Below are 14,513 nucleotides of genomic sequence, written 5' to 3'. Positions count from 1 at the left end.
CTGCAAACTTAACATCTGAGGGGACACACAAGGACGCTAAGGTGAAGGCCACCAGAAACCTTTTTCGAAGGTTTTTCTGCTGCCTCTGCATGCCAAGGACAAAAGAGACAACATCCAGGTAAGGAATAACAAAAGAATGGAAATTGCACTTTTAAGGAAATGTGGTGGGTGAGGCCAGTTAATCTCTTATGATTTGAGCTGACTTTTCGAAGGCACTTTGCCATGGGCAGGCTTCAGTCATTTACAGGACTTAAACATTAAGGTTTCTGGAACCCCAAAAGGAGCTTTCACACTGAATCCTATTCATGAAGAGACTAGCATAGTTGAGACAGAAGCAGATAGCAGAGGTTGCTGGCAGGGCTTGCGGATGCAGGGGAACTGGAGGGAGAAGAGCTTTCAAAGGGACAACAGTTTAGGAATGGAAGAAGTATGTGGAGAACTCTGGTTCCTCAGTTCAGCTTTTTGCTAAGTCTTTCTATGTCAATGTCACTAAAACAGTCCTTTGTTCATCTCTTTTCAAGGGCTGACGATGCGGCCCTGACCCGGGATTCCTAAACCCCGGGTCTGTGTTCGGCCTGGTTGGGGCATAACAGTTTCTGGAGCAAGCCAGGCCAGAGCATGAAAGGAGGTGTGCCCCAAACATCTACCTGATAGACAGCTCCAGCCACCAGGGCATGAGCTCTGTACCCCTCCTCTCCTACTGGGTGCAAGGGTGAACTTCATTTGTTCCCAGAAGAAGTAGCTGGACATAGAAGCCTGTCACATCATCATGGGCGATGACGAGGCATCCATCCTGCTTCAAGTCCACATGAGAAAAGTTAAGTGTCCCAGATGACTCTGGGTCCCCATCTCCTCCTCCCCTCACTTCCATCAACAGAATCAATGAGCACCTGTAAAGAAGCGCTTGCACACTTTCCTCTTAGGTGGTAAGGAGGCACAGGAAGAGGAGGGGGAAGGAGGAGTGGGGAAAGTGGGACATGTCAAAGGATAAAAGCAGTGAGAGAGGGCAGAAGAAAGGGCTTGCATCTGGATGGGGAGGAGGTGATTTATCCAGAGGAAATTCCATTCTGAGAGCAGAAAAGTAAGGAATGAATGTGTGGGTGGTGACAGGGTCCACAACCAAGAAGGAGAGGAGCAAAATTCCCCTGAAGAGGAGGTTAGGAGCGAATGGTGCATGTGTACCCCGAGAAGACGACCCTATCTTCTTCATGGGTTCCAGCTTGCTCCAAGCTGCAGCAGGTGAGTGCTGCCTGAGAAATCTGTTCTTGTCCTGAGGTGCTCAGAGAGGGTGTGGCTGCAGAGAAGAGAAGCCACATGTTTTCAGGAGCCTCTTCTTCTTTCTGCTTGACCGAGTTCAAGCCTTCATCTTTCATGCCCTAAGGTGCTGTTGTCTCAGCCAATGATTATTCAGACAGATAAATTTGATGTCCCCATGGGGGATTCCTTGACTTTGAGTAAACAGCAAGATAGGTGTTTGTACTAGAAATAGGTAAACAGTGCTTAAAAGGACTGGGAAACATCACTGCCCAGAAAAAGTCAACAAACTTGGAACATCTTTGAGCCCAGGGCCATCATCAGGCTTTAGTTTAGAAGGAAACCTGATTGCCAAGGAGCTGCAGATGATGGCCAGTGGTATGGTGTGCAGCCTTGTTGAGGGAGCTGCCTGCAGTCTTCTGCCGACCATACATATATGGAGCATCTTCCTGGGTCACCAGGGGCAAGCCAGCTGACAAGCTTTTCAGGGGTCCAATCTTGAGATCAGTCAGGTGTAGTGAATTCGTGTCCAATGTGCATCTCCTTGTGGTAGATGATGAGTTTCTGTATCATGGTCTTGATGTACACCAACCATCCCAATTGTGTGCTCTCCTCTGCAGAGGCCAATGGTCCTGTCCTGGTGAATGGGAGTATGGTTCTTTGTGACAGTTTATCAATTGTCCGGAATCCACTTCATTGGCTACATCATGTAGATGAAATCTTGACCGAGTCCTATATGGTGCCCTGTTCACCCCAGTCATAATAATAGTCAGTGTTAGTACAGTCAGTCATCATTTTATTCTAATAATTCCTGCCATTATATGTTACTTGATTATTTTTATTATACCCTTGAACATTCTTTGTTTTATTGATTTGATTATATTGTGCCAAGTATGATTTGTTTAATGATCTAGTCTATTTGGAGTTCTGTATGCTTCTTTTACCTTAATAGGAAGCTCAATCTTTAGGTTAGGGAAGTTTTCTTCTATGATTTTATTGGAAATAGTTTCTGTTTCTTTGACTTTGCTTTCTTCGCCTTCTATTCCCCTTAATCATGGACTTGGCCTTTACATAATATCCCAATTTTTCTGGTGCTTTGTGGTGGAAATTTTATTAGATTTAACATTGTTATTGACTGGGAAAACAATTTTCTTCTATCTTGTCTTCAATGTCTGCGATTTTTGCTTCTATCTCTTACATTCTGTCAGTAAGTCTTACCTCTAGGATTCTTGCTCCAGTCCCTTACACTGTTTCCAGTTCTCCCTTGGTTCCACTTGTCTTTATTGAATCTTTTTTTTTTCATGTGTACCCTTGACCTGTCTTCTTCATTCAAATCCATTGTTTGTGTTCCAAAGATTTCATTCATGTCCTCCTAAGGTCCTTGACCATTCTCATAATAGCTATTTTGAAGTCCTTGTTCTGTGTGTCAGCTGTTTGCCTTGCTTGGGAACTACTGAAGTCCTACTGATGAGCTCTAATGGAGACACACTGTTGGGCTGTTTTGATTCTGTCCTCATGCTGACATCCAGCCATCTGGGCTTAGAAAAATTTCACTTCCAGTAGTTGATATCTGGTCTTGCCTGTCTGTTGGGTAGGTTTTTCATTCCTTAGTTTCTGTTGCCCTCACAGGATTTCTGGAGGGGGTGTGGTGGCTGTGGGTAGCCTTTAGAGAGTGCTCTGAGTCTCTCCCAGGTGTGGCCACTGGTGGTTGCAGGTGGGCAGTGTTTCTAGTATTGGGAGATTGCAGGAAAGAGTAGGATGAGCTAGATTGGCAAGTGTCTCAGCAGATACATAAGGAGGGAGAAAAGTTTGGTCAGCCATCTGGATCTCTAAAGTCCTTAGGGAGTTGGATTAAGAGGTGAAATCACATCCCTGTCCAGCACGTGGTCTTGTACAGTCTTAGGGATGAGACTGAGTGTTTGAAAATGGAGGACGGAAAGGAGAGGAAATATTGCCTATTTGCTTCCATGGTCAGCATGGGCTGCAGTGACAGACTGTCTCCAGTGAAGGAGACCAAGACAAAGGAATGGGATGAAGAGAAGGCTGAGAGAGAGGATTTGTTTACTCCAGGAATGGGGACAGAAAAAGGAGAGTCCAGAACAGGTGGCCTGCTATAAAGCTGGGAATAAGACTGGGGAACTGGGATTGGAGGATGAGAATGAGATTGAAGTTCACCTACTTGCAAGTGTGTCTAGGGACATAGTGTCTCTGGTGTTGCTGGCTGAGATAAAGTGGTGGGAATTGGATGCAGTGGTGTAGGAGAAGAATGATGGATTTGAAATTTGTACATCGACTAGCGAAACATACAGACACTGGAAGTGAGTGCAGGAATCTCATAAATGAGTGTCTGATCATGTATGGGGCAGACTATTGTATAGGCGAAAAGTTGAGACTGTAGTGCAGTAAATTCATTTGATAGTTACTGGAATATGTTCCCTGAATAATGAATTCTTTGAGGAACCCCAAATATATATATCTTTGTGGTAAATCACATACCAATGAAATAATCTGATGGCATTCTCTGTGGGAAAGTTAACAATGTGTTATTTCCTTTTATTTTTGTAAGAGTGTTAAAGATGTCTTCTGGATGTGGCAATCTTTTCAGAAGATCAAAGGATATGATCTAGTAGAATCCAGCTGGATTCTGATGCCTGTGTTCTGTGGTGACTAATGATCCTGTTAGAGCTCACCCTGTGCTCACTGAGGAGACTCAGCAGTGCTGTCCTTCTGTCCTGTCAGAGCCCAGGGTGAAAGGAGTCAGCCAGAGCTGGTGATTACTGCTATGACTCCCCAAAACTGAAATCCTACCTAGCTACTCCTCAGGCTCCCATGGAAGCTGAGCTTTAGCAGCAGGGCTCACAAGGGTCTTGGCAGCCTCAGTGGAAACATTCCCAAAGGAAGAGCCACTTCTCTGCAGGGGCGGGAAAGGAGGCCTAGGACAACCTGGACTCCCTGAGGAGAACTTTGGTCTTGAACTGCTTCTTTCTCACTGCAGGGCAGGGACAGGCATAAGAGCTCTGCTGTCACCCTGGCTGTATCTGCATCTGAAGCACAGATCACTACTACACTTTACCACAGCATCTCATCTACCATCTGTTCGTCTCTATTACTGCAAGGATCCTTTCCCAGTCCATCCTGCCCTCTGCTTCTTGGCTAACATTGCCTGCACCTTGATCATGGAAATCAGTTCCATTGTCTCTAGGGTACAATGAGGTAAAAAAGTCAAATATCTGTTCCTCATATCTCCTTGGATACCCCTATGAGTCAATAATAACCAGTCCTGTAAGAAATATTAAATGATCATTTTTCTTGTCAAATACTATAAAACAAATGCTGTTTTTCCTTCAACCCTGAACACTCCTGAGCCTTTTAGACTTTCTTCCTCCATTCCCAATGTCCCATTCTAAATGCCCACTTCTCTTCAAGTGTTAGACATGTTCTTCCAGACAGATGGAACCAATTTCCTTTCCTTTTTTAAAAAAGAAAACAGAATATCTATACATCCAGTGACCTCCTCTTCTCTTTGCCTTCTTCACTGTTCATAATTCCTTTTCAGACTAGCTCTACTGTGCATACACTGTGAAGTTGGACCTCAGCTCATCCAAACAACTACTTTCCTTCCTTTGGTCATGGATAATAGTGTTAACAGGGATAAAAAGTACAGCTTACTCTCCAGGTATGCTTGCTCTGCCACTTCTGTGAGCATCTATTCTCCTCATTAGAAGTTGCATCAGTAAGATGCTTTAGTGGGAGTGGTGGTCTCTTTCTTTGTGTTCTCAAGACCACTTTTAACAGACTCCAGCTCTTTCTGTGAATCTAACTATGCATCAGGTAATATAGGCACCGCACACACCTTTGGGTTGTGGCCCGGTGGTGGACCTGGATATTACATTCAAGTCTGGCACAGGTGAGTTTCTCAAGATGACAGAGACAAGAGAAACAGTGCAGGATACTCAAACTCCTGGGCCTCGATCCATCTCCACATCTGCAACAGTATTTGTCTACACTGCTGCCTTTGTACACAGCTTCTGCTTACAGTATCTTCTATTCGTTCACATTCAATGATTCTAAGTGATCATAAAATGCCAATAAAACAGACATCAAGGTTATGATTGGTTTACTAATCCAAGTACTTTCCATTGAACCTATTGTTTAAAGGGAATCCCATGGAGTTGGCATTTTTCTCTTAAATATAGAAATATCAGCCTGTGCTTGGTACATTTTACTAATGGAAAATGATTCTGGAAAGCTCTATGCCTGAATACACTCCTGTTTCCACATTATCTTGTGTCATGTGGTTAATATATCACTAACCCCTAAGTGGGTCCTTGAACCTGCTTTCTTTCCTAAGTCACGGTCTACGACGCATCTTGTACCCTGCACCATCTCCTCTTTTGGCAACGCCTGCTTACTGCATCACTGCTGCACCTTCAAGATCTGTCCCATTTCAGCCTTTCCCTGGTTCTCAGCTGTTGGACTGTATCAGCCTCTGGCAATGCATTCTTCAAGGCCCCTTCTGTGCAAGTTCAGCCCATTACATCTATCAAAGTAGGGTGTCTAATGTCAGAAGAAACAACAGGCAGCATTTTGGTTAAATATCTCTTGAACACATTAACACATTTGCCTGAAAGCCATACATGACATCTTGACATATTGCCTGGTTCTGCACTCTGCCTGCTACCTGCAGACCCTATGTTGGTATTTGATCTGCATTCTAGGCCATGCTGTGTCATCTCCTGTGACATTTATCAAGGCCTACTTCACTGTATGAACCCCTTTTCACCCACAGCATTTTGAACAAGTGCCTCCTCCTCTAAAATAAAGACAGATCTAATCATCCTTGATCCATTAAAGGCAACAGAATTGTTCATATTATCAGACTCATTTGTCTCTGTTCAGGGTTTGTCATCCTCAGTTCCTGGGTGGGTCCCAAGCTCTCCTGTGTTGATTGCCCGTGTGCTGTCCCTGTCCACATTCATCAGGAAATGCATCAGCGATGGCTTTGCTAAGACACATCGCCATGCTCCCTGTAGTTTTCCTTTCATAAGTCTGAAACCCACAGCAGCACTGATACAGTGAACACCTGTGGAAGAGATGGCTGCTCTGCGACTTACAGGAGTGTGCTGAGTCTCTGGAGTTTCTGCAGGACAGGTGCCCACATGCGATAACCCTAACAGACAGCGGGCCATGACTGACTGAGTCCTCCAGTTTGTGAGGAATCAGCAGCTGCTCGCTCTCCTGTGGATCTCAAAGAGGTCTTTGCACACAGGCCTGGGTGTTTTACCATCTACTTTATATTCCATGGAGAAAGTAATTCACTTCACCTGGCTTGCTCTTTCAGGAACCCACACTGAACTAGGAGGAGTTAGTGAGAACTCATTTGCTTGACTAGCACATCTTCCTCTATGGGGTCCAGATGATGAGATAATGAGACAGCCCAGACAGAAGACCCTGGTCTGAGAAGAAGGTGTGCTGAGCCTGCCATTGCTTGGACTCCCCTCATCTTCATTTTTCCATCTCAATGTACAGGTACGGACAGGTCCAAGAGTCCTGGGGAGAACTCCTAAACTCAGTCAATCCCTTCTGGTTCAGATCCCCAAAATGCTGTACCTCAACTCTGCTGTTCACTGTGGTTTCTGCTTTGGCAGGTTCCTTTTCTCAGACTACATTGACAGAAACACCCTCCTCCTCTGTGCCTCTTGGATCAACAGCCAGACTCACCTGCGCCCTGAGGAGTGTAAACGGCATTGGCAATAACATTTACTTGTCCAGCAGATGGAGGGGAGACCTCCCAGAGTTTTCCTGTTCTACTGCAAAGACTCAAACAAGTCACTGAGGCTTAGAATCTCCATTACATTCTCTGGATCCAGAGAAGCCTCAAAAAATGTAAATTTGCACATCTCTGAACTATAGATGAAGGGTGAGGCTCAGCACTGCTGTATTATCTAGGAAAATAGTGTTTCCCACAGTGATACAGGCAGATGGGGAAGTAGCCATCAATAGTAGCTTCTGCCAAAAAACAAATCAGTTCTGGTAGAGTGCATGTAGCAGCCACAGGGAAGGGAGCAAGGAGGCTCCACCAACATCGCCTGCCACAGCACCAGTTCTGAACAGTGCAGAGGCTCATGGTATTGATTTTGGTCACCCAGAAAGATGCCCCCACCACATGGAGGCAAACTGTGTGCAAGCATCGAGAAGGGCGACTACCACAAGGCACACAAGATGTACCTGATGCTCTTCTTCAGATACATGTCTAAAACAAGCATTCAGAATCCTGAGATCTCAGGTACTCAGGAGTATTTCTCTTCTTCGGTCATGGCCAGCAGAGCAGTCCAGGCTGACATGACCATGCCGGTCCTCGAATCCCTGGAGAAGGTAATAGTGTATATAGCTGATGAACTGTTAGAGAATTGTAGAGCCAGCTACAGTGTTCAGTTTGATGGATCTAAATTCTCAAGAGCAAGTAGTGTTGGTGGCCAGAGCTGAAGTGGTCCAGTGGAGGATCTGGGAAACTGGGCCATCCCAGCTTCCACCAGCCCCTCACGCTGTGGGGTCTGCAATACTACTGTAAGTCTCAGTATTACTTCCTGCCCTCCACTGAGGGCAAGGGCTGTACCAACATGACAGACAGGTACTCTATTGCACAAGGCTTCTGAAGCGGGTGGGTGAGTTCATGGCCCAGGCTGTGTACAACTGTTTCTCTGTTTGAAAAACAAGAAAGGTGCCCACGGGATCTTTACAAGGTGCGCACAGAAGGTCCCGTCCATCGAGGGGACTTTCTTTCAATCCCTGCTCAACTTCATCAGGTTTCTGCTGCTGGCTGTGGACAAGATGACTGTGTTCACAGTGAGCACAGCCTGATTACCTACATGGGGACACCATGTACAAAGTGTACCTGGACAGGGGAGCTGCCAAAGCAGACCTCCTCCAAAGAGGGCAACCTGGGAACAAGCTGAGCAGCCTCGTGGACTCCTCAGAGCAGGATGGGGATGAGTACGAGGATGACAGAAGCCTCATCAGCCTGCCTGGAAGCTGCCTGGCCAGCATGGAGACGTGCATGACCAGCACCACTGGGACGGATTCAGTGCCAGTCTGGACATGAGGCCCCTTACACAGTGGGTTCCTGTTCCGGGGCTGGAGGGGCCACCTGTGCAGAGTCTGCCCCTATTTATGTATGGAGGTCAAGGGCTGTGTGGTCAGGACCAAGAACAAAGCCCAGCTGCCCACCCATGTTCCTCATATCTCCCACAATAAAGCACAAGTCCTGCTGCAGCACCCTGTGCCGTCCTTGTCTCTGGTTCCTTGTGGAGGGCTCTAGTGGGACAGGCAGCCTGGTATCAGTAACCGGTTTCCCTTCTTATGTGTCCATTGTTGCCACGGCATGCCAGAGGAGTGGTGCTCACTACTGGGGGCCATGCAGGATCCTGAACCCTGCAGATGAGGGCACTTTCTTGTTTTATTTCTGTTTGGACACAGAGTCATTTTACAATCATGGTGCACTTCTCAGGGAAAGTATATGTTCTGTGGTGGCCAAGATCCTTGGAGGTAGAGATTAGTTATTCAATCTACAGCCCTGCTAATCTCCATAAGCCCCACGCTGCTGTTCTGCAGATGTTTTAAAGGATGTAGTAGGTTTTCATATCTTTCAAGTTGTAGTATTTATTTTTTTCTGGGTGAGTGATTTTGCAATCTAATGTTTAGGACTTAACCATTTTAAGAGTCCAGGAATGAGCAACCAACTCTATTACCACAGATAATGTCCATGCTACCAGTCAGATTGTAAAGGGAGACACCATATTTTTTACAATTAAAATAAATAAAACTTCTGGATTACAACACCTCTAAGCTGCTTAGGAAGGAAGAAGATGTGCCCTATTTTCTATAAAATGGAATTTAAAGGAAGGCTTATGTCAGTTGGTTCTCATTTTTTTCTAAAGGTCTGTTTACGTTTTGAACCTATTTTTGATTTAATTTCTCTTACCCAGAATTTTGATCTCTGATCTAGAATTTTACCCATTTCATTAGGGTTTCCTGGTTCATAGATTTCAGAACTGTCTAGCCTTGTGATTTTTTAGAAAATTATTTCTTGAGATTATACTTACATCATATACCTTTTCCCTTTATTCATCTCAGTCCTTCCCGTGTACTCTGCCTGGTTCTCTTTCAAACCATGGCCTCTTTGCTCACTTTTACACACATTTATATACATATATGTATTTCTATGTACACAAACACAACCTACTCAGACTATATAATCTTTCTTTTTTTTTTTTTTTTTGAAGTGTGAGGATGTTTTTGTTTGGTTGGTTTTGGTCAGGATGTTTTTTAAAGAGCATCATATAGATATTTATATATATAAATTATTAATGTGGGACGGGCAAGGGGCACACATCGCCGAGGGGGGTGCACACAGGGGGATGGGGCAGGGGCAGCAGACAATGCTACGCAAAACAGCCACATCTAACAGATGAAATAATCACACCAATGGGTTAGGGGAGGAGCAGTGGCACCAAGGATTGGGCATGGAGGAGAAGAAAAGCAGGGGATAAGGAAGAGGGACCTGGTCCAAGATACTGTGCACTTTCTGTCCCCACCCTTGCCACTTCCCACCTCTGCACACAACCCTGTGCCTTAACCTTGTCTGTCCCTTCTTCCCTCCCTCCCTCTGCCCAGCTGCAGAAGCTCTGCCAGTGGGCAGCATCCTCTCCTCGGCTCTGGGGGGGTGGGGGTGCGGCAAAAGGGTGGAGTAGTCCTCCAAGGTCTGGGTGAAAGAGCAGTGGGCGCTCTCTGGATTGCAGGTTCTACAGCGGCTTGTCGCTCTCCTTCTTCAGGTGACTGTAGTAGTCCTCCTGGGCGGGCAGTGGTACACTGTGCAATGGGTGATGGGCGTGCAGCCACTGCTGCTGTTCCAGTGCCAAGCGCTGCAGCTCAGCTGACTGGGCGTGCATGGCCTGCAGCTGATGAGCTGCTGACATGGGAGCAGAAAGGGAAGCTGGCAGGTCCCGGTAAGGAGCAGCAAAGAGCTGGTGACGAAGAACTTCGTTCTCGTGCAGAGGGTGAGGAAGAAGGGGATTAGGGAGGGTCCCAGCTGGGTAGGGGATCCGGGTAAGGTGAGACCCTGAGGCCAGGGGGTCAATGAGAGGGTGCACCGAGGCGGAGGCTGCATGAATGGCATCCTGCTGGTGCAGGTGAAGGTGGGAGTGGATGTGGGAGTGCTGGTGGTGATGGGGAGTCACGTTGAGCATCTGCAGTCGGGCCAGAGGGTCATTGCCCAGGGCTGCCACCCTTTCTGCATGCTGCCTTTCAGCTGCCAGCCGCTCAGCGTAAGACATGTCAGGACGCAGGGCTGGCCCAGCTGCCAGCGCTAGCCGTTCTCGCTCTAGAGGCCCCAGGCTCGGATGAAACGGGAAGGGATGCAGGCCAGGTGGCCCAGGCTGTAGAGCCAGGCCCCCATGTCGGGGGAAGGGATCCAGGCCTGGCCCGGGGATCCCATGTAGGGGTTCCAGCTCACTAGGCTTCACCTCAAAGCCAGGCTTGAGCCGGTCACGGAGGTCGCGTTCACGGGCTTCCCGCTCCCTTTCGCGGGCAGCTGGGTCGCTGCTGTACAGGGCTGGGACATTGTAACCCAGAAGCCCCGGGTCCACTGCCCCCAAGGGCACATAGAATGGGTGGTTGCGATTGCCAGGAGACATGACATGAGGTCGGGCGTATTCACTGAGAGTGCGCAGGGCTGGAGTATCAGGACCCAGGTAAGGGGGCACTGTAGCCACAGCGCTGCCAGGCTCAAAGGGAGGCCGATGGGGCACTGGACCCAGAGATGGGCACTCCACTGGAGCACGGCCCTCCTGGGCCAGCTTCACACTGCGCTCCAGCTCGCGCTCTTTCTCGCGCTCGCGCTCCTTCTCGCGCTCCCGTTCGCGCTCGCGCTCCTTTTCTTCGCGTGCGCGCTGCTCGGCCTCGCGCCGCACTTTCTCCACCAGGTCCGCGCGCTTCTTGGCCAGCTTGGATCCCTCCAGCGGCACGAAGTACAGGTCGCTGCGCGCGCACGAGTTGAAGCCACGGTCCAGGTGCTTATTGAACCTGGCTGACTGACTGGCGTGGCTGGGCACGTCCACCACCTTGGGAGGGGGCGAGGGGCTTCGGGCCGGGGGCACCGGACTCTCGGGGGCTTCATACTCTTCAGCTGGCTCCTGTTTGATCTGCGTGGCAGTCAGGGGCGGCCCTGTCGCTGGGGCCGCGGGTGGTGGAGGCAGAGATGACAAACTCGAAGGCCCCGCAGGTGGCAGGGGCCCTGGCCCCACAGTGGGTGAGCCTGGCTTGAAGGTCCCTGGGCCTGCTGGCGGAGAGGTGCCTCGAAAGCCAGGCGGGGTCCCTGTTCTAAAGGAGGGTGGTGACCCCGGTTTGTATCCAGGTGGAGTGGCGGTCTTATAGGACCCAGGGGATGGGGCTCTCTTGCTGTACTGAGGGGGCCCGGGTGGTGAGGCCGTCTTGTAGCCTGCAGGCGAGGAAGCCACGGTAGCGATGACAGTAGAAAGTGTAGCTGAGGAAGTAGTGACTGGAGGAACGGGTGGGAAGGGGTAGGATGCCCCTTGGGAACCCTGGGATGAGGAGGGGTGCGAGCAGGAGTAGGAGGCTTGAGAGGAAGAGCCGGAAGCGTTGGAAGAGGAGGAAACTGGGGGGCCATTGGGACCTGCTTGACTATAGGACACCTGGCCATGAGGAGGAGGCAAGTGTGCTGGCCCCGGTGGGTAGGGCCTCAAAGACCCCAGGGAGGGAGACATGTTGTAAGGGTGTGCATGGTGGGAGCTGCTGCTCTCTAGGGGGTGAGGATATGCCCCGGGTGGAGGGGGCCCGGAGTTTCCAGGATGATGTTGTTGCTGTGGCTGTGGCTGCTGCTGCTGGTGATGGTGATGTGTAGGGGCTGGTGGGTGGGCTGTGGATTGGCCTCCAGCAGGAGGGTAAGGGCCTGGATGGGTGTTGTTGTTGGCCAAGAGGCGGCCATAGGGAGGAGGAGGTGGAGGACCCTGACTCCACACAGCCTGGGATGGGAGGGAAGGCTGGGTATACTTGGGTGGCTGATTAGAGACAGACATACTTGTGGGCTGAGGGAAGGAATGGGGATAACTGGGCAGAGCTTGGGAAGCTGGGTACTGGGAGGCCGAGGAGGAGGAAGAACTAGAAGAAGCTGCTGCAGAGCTACTGGAGGATGAATATGGATACCGCATTGGGGGCCCAGGGGCAGAGGAGGAAGAAGCTGGGGGTAAAGGGTGGGGTGAGGGAGCCAGAGTTGGACCCTTCTCTGGGCCAGGAGGAAGTCCACTCATACCCTGACCCATGGCATGGGGAGAGGGCAGATGCCCAGGGATTGGCTGAGCCCCCATGCCAGGAGGAGAGGCTGAGGCATTGTTGAGGGGTCTTAGGGCAGGTGGAGGAGGCAGGTTTGGGGTCACGTGGGGGAAAGTAGCTGATGGTGGAGCAGAAGGTAAGTTCCCACCACCCCCTGGAGCATTAGGTGGCTTTGTTGGAGGGGGACCACTGGCCCCGGAGCTTGATATTGGAATTGGGGTGGTGGGTGGGGGATGCTGCTTGCCTCCACTAGGGGTACCCACTGAAGAGGCAGCTGCTCCCCCTTTGGGACCCATGGGGGGCCCAGATAAAACACCTCCACCAGCATTCCCAGGGTAGAGCTGTGGGTGTGGGGGAGGGGCTCCAGGAGGCGGGCCCTGGAATAATCGAGATGTGGGTGGCTCCATTGGAGCATGATATCCTGTAGGTGTCACAGAAGGATGGGGTTCAAAGCCGGGCTCTGGCTGTCGGGGAGTGCTGTCTGGTGGTGGAGGGGAAGGAGGAAAGAGTGGAGGTGGGTGGTAGGGGCGGGCCGGGCCCTGAGACAGGCCGGAAGATGAATCGGAGTCATTCTCCACACTTCCAGGGCTGTAGATGCTGGGAGATGTGCTTCGGTTATCCTGATCTATGTCCCTAGGGTCACTGCTGCCATCGTCATTAATGCTGCGCCCATCCAAGCTGTCCAGATCCGAGGGAGACTGTGGTCGAGGGAGCTCCTGCTCAGTTTTGGTCTTTTTGGGTGCACTGGTCTCCTCGCTTTCGCTCTCTGAGATCTCCTCACTGCGGCCCTGCTTGCTGGCCTTTGGGGTAGAGGTCTCCTCTACTCGCACCTTCTTGGCAGTCTGCCTGGACTTCTCAGCTTTGCCATCACTGCCGGACGTGCTGACCCCTCCAGGGGAGGCCCGGCCCCTTGATCTCAGCTCTTCCCGGGGCCCAGGGGCCTCTTTCTTCCGTCCACTCCTCATTGACATTGAGTCTTTATTCTGTCGTGTCTTCATTCTTCAGGCTGTGGAGACCCCATTCTCCTCTGCCTGGGCAGCTTAATACAGAATCTCGTATGCTGTACCCCAAGCTCCCCACAGCTGTGGTCTGGGAAGCTGGAAGCAGTTGTAGGCACGTGGTACTCGCAGGGTTTTCTCTGTGAAACACTGCCGAGCCTCAGTGCCCCCTTCACGAAGTAACTAGGTCTGGGATTAGGAAAACAGGGTCAGAGGTGACCTGTGAGCGGCTCGGGACGGCTGGCTGGCTGCGAGTGCAGTCGGGCTCCGGCGCCTCCCGGGGACGGCGGCGGCCACTCCCCGCCCCTCCTCGCTGCGCGGCTTCAGTCGCTGCTGCCGCGGCGGCGGCGGCGGCGGCCCCGGCGCCCCCGGAGGGTGGCCCCCAGGCCTCTCTCCCCGCGCAGCCCCGATCGGCTTCTCGCACTCCCCGCCCGCCCGGAACGCGCCGCCCGCCCCCGCCGCGCCGCCCGCCTCTGCCCGCACTCGCGGCCCCAGCGAGGCCCGCGACCCCCGACCCTCCCGCCGCTCGTGCCGCGCGCCCCTAGCCCACCCCGAGGCCAGCCGCCCACAAACGCGTCCTGGCCCGAGGCCCCGGCCCGGCGCCGGGCTGCGGGCGGGCGGACAGGCGGACGGGCTGGGCGGCGCGTCCGGCGACTCGCACAGGAAAGCGGACGGCGGAGGGAGGGCGCTCGGGAGAGGGGGATGGGAGCAGGGAGGAAGAGGGAGAAGGAGGGAGCGCGGAGGAACGGAGGAGAGAGGGGCCCGGAGGAGACGCGAGGGAGGGAGCGCGCGGCAGTCGGGGGGCGGAGGATCTATATAATCTTTCTTGTAAGCATGTTTTTAGGTTTGACCATTAGTTTGGGGTCACCAATAGCAAGTGTGTGCTCCTCATGAGGAAGGCTATTTCTCCTACCC

The 14,513-nt window shown here is 51.1% G+C and overlaps 2 protein-coding genes and 1 pseudogene across 2 annotated transcripts in view; 1 reads left to right on the top strand and 2 right to left on the bottom strand.

Annotated features, from left to right (window-relative positions):
* The first annotated feature begins 1,250 nt into the window (after positions 1-1,250).
* Positions 1,251-8,522, top strand: LOC130865100 (Golgi to ER traffic protein 4 homolog; annotated as a pseudogene).
* A 1,532-nt stretch (positions 8,523-10,054) lies between these two features.
* Positions 10,055-13,955, bottom strand: LOC130865476 (atrophin-1-like). Its single transcript, XM_057756545.1, has one exon. The coding sequence runs from the start codon at positions 13,596-13,598 to the stop codon at positions 10,056-10,058; it is 3,543 nt and encodes a 1,180-aa protein (XP_057612528.1). The 5' UTR covers positions 13,599-13,955; the 3' UTR covers position 10,055.
* The window catches only part of LOC130865127 (ATP-binding cassette sub-family C member 6-like), a 38,466-nt gene continuing 37,746 nt past the window's right edge, over positions 13,794-14,513 (bottom strand). The window contains 1 exon segment of the mRNA XM_057756006.1: positions 13,794-14,286. Within this exon segment, the coding sequence (XP_057611989.1) occupies positions 13,794-14,286 (493 nt within the window).

Source organism: Chionomys nivalis, chromosome 23, assembly GCF_950005125.1.
Source record: "Chionomys nivalis chromosome 23, mChiNiv1.1, whole genome shotgun sequence".
Classification (NCBI taxonomy): Eukaryota; Metazoa; Chordata; class Mammalia; order Rodentia; family Cricetidae; genus Chionomys; species Chionomys nivalis.
Note: the sequence above shows the minus strand (reverse complement) of the source record. Positions and strands in the feature narration are given on the sequence as shown.

Coding starts and splice junctions, on each gene's coding strand:
- LOC130865476 (XM_057756545.1), bottom strand. CDS start 13,598: ATGAAGACACGACAGAATAAAGACTCAATGTCAATGAGGAGTGGACGG.